At 33.1% G+C, this 7,860-nt stretch overlaps 2 protein-coding genes across 2 annotated transcripts in view; both read left to right on the plus strand.

Annotated features, from left to right (window-relative positions):
- The first annotated feature begins 245 nt into the window (after positions 1-245).
- Positions 246-4,231, plus strand: LOC106113985 (CREB-regulated transcription coactivator 1). Its single transcript, XM_013307044.1, has 6 exons — positions 246-433; positions 2,220-2,395; positions 2,870-3,027; positions 3,158-3,257; positions 3,535-3,766; positions 3,995-4,231. The coding sequence occupies exons 1-6, from the start codon at positions 320-322 to the stop codon at positions 4,229-4,231; spliced, it is 1,017 nt and encodes a 338-aa protein (XP_013162498.1). The 5' UTR covers positions 246-319.
- LOC106114480 (CREB-regulated transcription coactivator 2-like) overlaps positions 3,619-7,860 on the plus strand; it is an 18,038-nt gene continuing 13,796 nt past the window's right edge. The window contains exons 1-4 of the mRNA XM_013307713.1: positions 3,619-3,742; positions 3,995-4,183; positions 5,053-5,100; positions 6,940-7,047. Of these exons, the coding sequence (XP_013163167.1) occupies positions 6,943-7,047 (105 nt within the window). The 5' untranslated portion in view covers positions 3,619-3,742; positions 3,995-4,183; positions 5,053-5,100; positions 6,940-6,942. The remainder of the gene's footprint in view (positions 3,743-3,994; positions 4,184-5,052; positions 5,101-6,939; positions 7,048-7,860) is intronic.

The following is a 7,860-nucleotide window of genomic DNA, read 5'->3' on the forward strand; positions in this document are numbered from 1 at the left end:
TTTGTTGACCGATTGGGTACCTTAGTTAACTGAAAGCTCCGCTAAGTGCTTTGATTTTTTAATTTATGTTCGTTTTTATATCTGCTCCAAAAGTATAATCCAGTATAATCTTGAAACACATATTGAAATTAAGGGATAGCGCAAAGTGTATATAAAATATTCAGCTGCCCGAAGATATTAAGTCTGTATTGAAAGGGAGCTTCATTATTTTTTTCAATGGCAATTATTAGCTCGCTATCTGACAGACAAGCGCGTTTTGTATTACGATTAAAGAAAATTGTGATGTAAAATACAGAATAATAAATGTTTGTTGATCATCATGGCGAATCCTCGAAAATTTAGTGAAAAAATTGCTCTCCACAATCAAAAGCAGGCAGAGGAAACAGCCGCTTTTGAAAAAATTATGCGTGAAGTTTCCGATGCAACCAATAAGGTATGTCGCCTATTTACTCAGGCAAATACTTCCTGGACGTCAAATGTGCGAGCCGACGTAAACAATAATCATTACAATTTGAATATTGCGACTTAATAATAAGTTAATGTTTAATTCTAACTAAATACAAACCACACACAATGAGTCTTGTGTAGCCTATAGTTTGTATTGTAACTTATTGCCTATTGTTATTTTTAAGAAGCTTAAAACAGTCTATTTTAATTCAATAATTTGCTAATTCACTCCTCGTTGAAGGTTACAAACCGAAAGTTTACTATGTTAATATAAACATAACAATATTATCTTGTCACTAAATTTTAGTATGGATAAAGTTTTAAAAACTGTTTTAATTTATACAAAAATTTAATTAAATAGTATTGTCTTTTGTTGTTTCAATAAATGTACTATAATAAGATGGTACCTTCATATATCATTTTACAATAAAATGACAAAAAGACATAAACCAAGAATTAGAAATAATAGCATCAAGTAAGAAGATATAAAAGAAATGTTACATGATAAAGTGAGACAGGGATGTTGAAGCAACGTGGTTGCAGGTTAATTCAAGTACCCGTCGTGCAAGAATTGTACCACCACCAGAACCTGTAGAGAATGTTGACACAACACTAAGGCCTACACAACAGACGCTTGGCACATATAGAAGTGGATCTCTACCTAATGTTGCCGCACCTCAGCCACCAACCACTGAACCAGAAACCAAAAAGGTTTCATAAAGAAACTTGTTACAAATCCCTGTATTTGTTGTAGAAGTTTTCTTATATTTATTTGTAGAGATCTGCGCTAGAAAATTTGATTTATCAAATTTACTTTTTATTTATATATTTTTTTTTACCTTGCACTAATTCTATACACGAATTAAAATCTTACTCTTATTCTGTTATTATCCTTGAGAATAATTAGAACAGAAAGCTGAATGAATTTGTATTTACTTTGTAACATGTGTGCTACAAGTTTTTTTTCTGTGCTGGCCAGTATACTCATGTGTTCATTCTATAAACAAATTAATTTTAGTCTTTACTGTATCTTACACATCACTTACTGTGGGTTTCTAATACCAATTCTGTTATATATTTTACAATAGACAACATAACACTATGTTTTAAATGGAGATTTTGGTCTCAGAAACTGACAGTTAATATTTATTATTGTGCTAGTTATAAAAACTATTATTTATACTGTTATGTTACTTAGCACTTTATTGTTGTTACTTTCAAAAAAGCATGATGATCTTTATTTTAATAGTTCCCATTGTTTGACAGAATTTCCTTTACATATGTTTAGATTATAATAATTTTTTACAATATAGCAACTATGTGTTGCATTTATTTAATTAGCTGCATGATAATATTCTTTCAAATTTCTAAAATATGCAATGAAAAGTTTATTAAAAAATGAAAATACAGAATATTTAATATAATATTATAAATGCTTTCAGCACTTATACTTATTAATTAAATTAGTTATCTGAAAAACAAGAATATGTTACCAAGTAAATGACTAACATATAACAAAATACTAAGATGGTTCCTGGAAGTGCTGTAGATTCAATCTACTTCATTAAATTTTAAAATAATTGAATTAAATATTAGCACCATAGGTCTTTCAGTACTCAAAAACATATTATCTGTAGTTAATCATTGGAATCTTATTGGATATTCCATTTGTATTTTATAGGAAGTATTATTAAAATATTTTTTTCTGATAATGCCTTGTGCTATATGTGTATTCTATCATTATGACATATGTTTATCAAATTTCTTTACAGCCAGAGGAAACTCCAATACCAGCTCAATATGGGATGAGTGGTGGGCGAAGTGGGGGCACATCTCCATCACGGACACCTGTACAAAGAGGCAGGGCCTCATCTTCAGTTGGTCCCATGAGAAGACCGGCCGATCGAAAACATGATACTAGCCCTTATGGAAGCACAGTCTATTTGAGGTAAGTGTGACACATTGAATTAGTTAAGGTTACATTGTTGATTCATTCTAGGAAATCTCATTCATAATTTATAAATTTATTGTTTGTGCATCATGACTATATTAACAGGAAATATTTTGCATTAGCTTTGGGTCGGCTTTTGTTGGCTACAGTATTGTGAATTAAAGATTGATTTCCTTCTATATGTTTTTTAATTATAGCAAGAGGTGGTTAGTAATCATTGAAATGCTTCCATATTTTTCCATTCTTTCAATTTAGAAATGAAATATATTGAGTAGGAAATAAACAAAAATCTTCATCTCATTGTGATTAGATTTTAAATGTTTTTATTTAGCTAAGACAAAGTAAATTAAAGAAAATAATTGAAATATCATTTGATGCACGCTATATAACTCTTATGGTGATAGTTTTTTGTTTATTCGTAAGTGGGAAGCGAATTTAATTCTTTGACTGTATCCCCATATAACATTACAGCCCGCCGCCGGATAGCAGTTGGCGGCGTACGAATTCAGACTCTGCGCTGCACCAGTCGTGCGGCGAGACGCAGCAGCCCGCACCACCACTCTCCCCCCACCACCCGCTTCATTCACACGCGCACCCACATCTCCACCCGCATCAAAACCATCGCAGAGGTATGTCTAGATTACAATTCAAAGATGTTTTTTGTTGAAATCTGTTCTAACCATTGATAAAATGACTAGGATTAGTAACATTTTGTGCAAAACATATTTTAGATTTCTTTTGCTTTTCGAAACATTTCAGGACCAGATATCCACCTCGATGTGTTGGCAACACTAGGCATGAATCCAACAAATCGTCCCCGCTCGTCTTGTGAAATTCCGAGAATACCAAACAATAACAAGTGAGTGTGAATTTTCAATTATTTACCTATTCCCCATCTGTATGTCTACGTAAGTACATTATAAATTTGCTTATACATTTTTACGCATATTTCTAGTTACGGTATAAATGTGTTCAAATATTCTAGCGGCTCAAGGTCATTGCCGCGATGCGCAGTGCAATCCCTCCACACCCCGCTACTCTGCAACGACTAGCGGGAACTTAAGAGCCGCCAACATATTTGAAAACATTTATACCATTTCGGAATATAGTATATATGTTTGTATGTGGTATGATAGTGTGTACGAGAGTGGTGGGGACGGCGGCGGTGGCGGGGGCGGTGGCGGTGGTGGGGGAGGCGTGGGGAGCGGCGGGCTGGCGTGTGGGGAGCTGCAGGTGCCGGGCGGCTCGCTGCCCGACCTCACCGCGCTGCACTACCCGCCACACGCAGTGCACGCAGCGCACTACCTGCCGCACCGGACCTTGCCGGACTACCACCCTAGATATGTACGCAAACAGATTCCCTACCCAGTTAGCATTCACAAAACAACTACTATGACAACTTTCCGATTCAATTGCAGTGCGAGTGTCTCTCACACTGAAGAGTGACATTACACCTAAATTGGTGATAATTATTTAACAATTTACGAGTTTTAACGACAAATGTTATTTCCCCCTAACATTATTTGGGTAAAAGACCTGGATATTCTTAGTCTAGGTATTGAAATAATGATATAGCGTGTGATAACATATCCGCAGAGTCCCAGTTCCCCGGGCGGCGGCAGCGTGTCCCCGGCGACGGGCGGTCTGTCGCCGGCGTCGGGGTCGCCGGTGGGCGCCACCGTGCCCACACCGACGCCGGCCCTGCGCACGCACGACCACTACGACGCACAGGTCAGTGCGCACAGGCACAGAGACTACACGCACTACAGAGATCCAGCGGCAACGGTGAGTCTATACACATTCATAAATAGATTTAACGATCATTCTACTTAATAAAATCATACACTTATAAATATAGATGGAGTATTTGTGTTGCAAAAGTGTGTTGTGTTAAAAGGCCTCCGGAGGTCTTTTTGGGCTAAATTTGACCAGTGTTGTCATTTACATTACAAAATTTCCTTAAAAAAGTATATTGAATACAACCCCTTTTCTTATGTTTATATTTTATTTCTCAGTTTATAGTACAGTTTATTAATATCTTTTATCGAGACATTTTTATAACACTAATTATTAATTTTATTAAACAATAAAACAAAATTATCTTTGTTAAAATTGGTTTTCTTTTTTAGATAAATAATTGTCAATTAAATTCAATTTCAAGATGTTCTAGTTTATTTTACGGTTAATTTTATACACTACATTTTCCCGAATTTGGGATTTTTTCATAGTACTGGCATACTTTTGCGTCACATACACTTTTGACATTTTGAAAATGGTTTTGAACTTTTGAAATGTCAAACTTGTATGAATCGCTCTGTCTATAGATATAAGTCTATGAATAAAATGTATGATTGAATCGAGTTTCGTGACTGAATCGATTTTCTAATAAATTGTTGAGTACATCTTTATTAAGGGTAAGATTGCCAGTTAGTGACAATTTTCAATATGTAGTTTATAAGAACAAATAGAAAATGGCGTTGATATAATTTGTCAAATATAAATTTGTGTAAAGCAGCAAATTGTTTGTGCAATGTTTGGCTACATACTGTGTCGTGATAGCAGTCTAATAGTCGATATGTTAAATGTTTTTGTTATTTTCCTTTGTGTTTATTTGCTTTCAACACGAATCATTTTTTATGTTTTGTTTATTTCAGAATCACTTATCTGTACCAAACACAAATAATTACCTTCATCATAATAAGGTTCGTTTTCTTTTATAACCTCCTTTTTAATACATTTCCGAGACCATACATTTACGCAAGTGGTTCGCTTACAAATGCTATTTACTTGCCGAACCGTTCAAACTCGAAACGGTTACAATCTTGCTAATAAATATATCCAATGCCAATATACTCAAGCTTTATAAAAGCTTTTTCTATATCATTTTTAATTTTACCCCTAAATTTGCATGCATTTTTTTCAAATATTTTATCCCAATATATGCTTTGTCACCCATCTATGGACGATAACTTCAAAAATCCTCTTCAAACTAAAAGCTTGTTACTCATTCTGATCGGTTTCCAAATCATTATATATGTATGAAATGCATGTATTTATTAATAATAATGGCAAATCGCAAATAAATTTCCTTTTATATGAGTTAAAGATAATTATACAAATATTTTAAACTATCATTTCCTGCAATTATTTACAATAGTTGAGTATAGATTTATCATTCTGCTACGTCTTTTATAATATTCACTGTTAAATGTCATCTTCTTGCTGTTTATTTCTAATAATACATATTATGTTTTTGTCGTTATAACTCTTAATTGCTTAAAAATAAAACGGCACAAAGATGTGTGGATGGTCGCTATAAGCGATTTCATATAGACGACCCAGTGGAAAAGGAGGCTATCATAAATAACACAAATTAATAAACAAAAAGCAAGAAGTCTTTGCCGAAGATGGTAGTTATTTGTTAAGGAATGAATTAGTTAACTTCTAGGACTTAAAGTTATAAATGTGTGGTCATATAAAAAACAAAAAGATGTCTATGTATAAGAGGTGAAAAGTACAGTGAACACCCGGACGTGTTGCCAAATCAAACAAATTAGTAAAAAAATATGTATTGAATATGGTATTTTGTAAGTGGTTCTTCAATTGTTCATGGATATGGTTATAAAATAAGTTAAAAATATAGGTAAAGCGTTTATCATAGATAAATTGTTCCGACGAAAAAGGTCACATAACTATTTTCATAAAATGGGTCGAAATGGTAATATAGGTAACATTTATAAATATACTTATTATATAATATTACTAGTATAATTGTATGTAGTGGTTTTATTTGATTTTTTAGGTACATATACAAGTTTTAATATTACTTTTGGCATGAACTTTTTCTTCGCGCTTTATGCTTTCTTGATTAACATAAGATTTATTTTCTCACAAAATAGATGTTGATATTAAGTAATGTATTTATTATTTGATAGCTGATGTTTAAATAAATTTTAAGATTTATTGTATATGTAAAGTAATAAAATTACGGTCAAATAGCAATGACTTGTTCCAGATTATTGTCAATTTTGTTTTAAGTTATTAAATTGCAAACGTCAATACTAGAGTTGATAAAATGTATGTTAAAAAATGATTATTTGGAAGATGTTCATTTTCTGGACACCATGTGGTGCTCATGTTTACAGTTTGTGTTGTATTTTTAATGTGTTTTGATAAGTGAATGAGTTATTAGTTTATAGCAAGGATGTTTAGTTTCAGAAAATCTATTTTGTGAGATTTTTATTACTTATTTCTTTGCAGCATATAATAAACATTTTGTGTACAAACGGCCAAACTCTGTGTTTAACTGCATGTTCTTGCTTGGTCAATTCATTTTATGTTTTCGTTTGGAAAATTTAACTATAGAATAATTATATTAAGTTATATCTATTCTATTTTCCAAATGAAACTTAAAATCTAACAAAAATGATACTTCACTAGCATAGCTTGGTAATTTTTTCCTTTATTTATTTTGTATTTTATGGCTTTGTGTTTAAGGTTTAATTTCCCTTGTTGATAATGTTTGTTTTGTCTGCTTGCAGAACATGTCCCCACTGGACCACACGTGGATGACGTCAGGTTACCAGTCACACTGCAGTCCACCCTCACAATATTCCTCAACGTCGAATATAAACATACCATCGCCGACTGTAAGTATTTATGTCTGTAAGTAGTGTCAAAAGTAAATGTACACATATAGATTTATGTAGATCCCAAGGGTATCTTGTGGACCTAAGTCAAACTATATTTTGATACTTCATTAGCGCCATTCTGATGCTAACAAAATATGTTTAACGAGGTTCTTTTCGTACTGAAACTGTTGTGTCATGACATTTCTTGCAATTTTCTATGTCAATGTGACTACAGTCAGCGTCATATAGATCGTAACAGACAAGATATGCAAATATATATGTACACCAAAAGTAATTAATTATATCGGTACAACAAAAGTCCTCAAATTAATAGATACATTCACCCTGCTCAAATACATCGGTACATACACAGCGTCAAATATATGAGTACATGCAAGGTGTCCATAAATATCGTAGCAGCCACAGTGCCATAAGTAACGAAGCAGTCAAGGTGTGCAAAAATATCGTAACATTTGACAAAATTGAACTCTATCTCAATATACTTGTAGTACAATTTGGAATAAATTACTTCTGTTAAATTCATTTGACACTTTGCATCAAACCACTGAAGTAAGGGATACATTTTTTAGGATGAAAATCTTAACTTTAACTTTCGATTCGATTAGGTTAAAAACATATACATTTTCACGCCTGTTACATATAGGCAGAGAGTATCACCTTTTATTTGGCTTAGCCAAACGAATCTTCTTCTTCTTCTTCTTCTTCTTCTTCTTCTTCTTCTTCTTCTTCTTCTTCTTCCTCTTCCTCTTCCTCTTCCTCTTCCTCTTCCTCTTCCTCTTCCTCTTCCTCTTCCTCTTCCTCTTCCTCTTC

Source organism: Papilio xuthus, unplaced genomic scaffold (assembly GCF_000836235.2).
Source record: "Papilio xuthus unplaced genomic scaffold, Pxut_1.1 DF828142.1, whole genome shotgun sequence".
Taxonomy (NCBI): domain Eukaryota; kingdom Metazoa; phylum Arthropoda; class Insecta; order Lepidoptera; family Papilionidae; genus Papilio; species Papilio xuthus.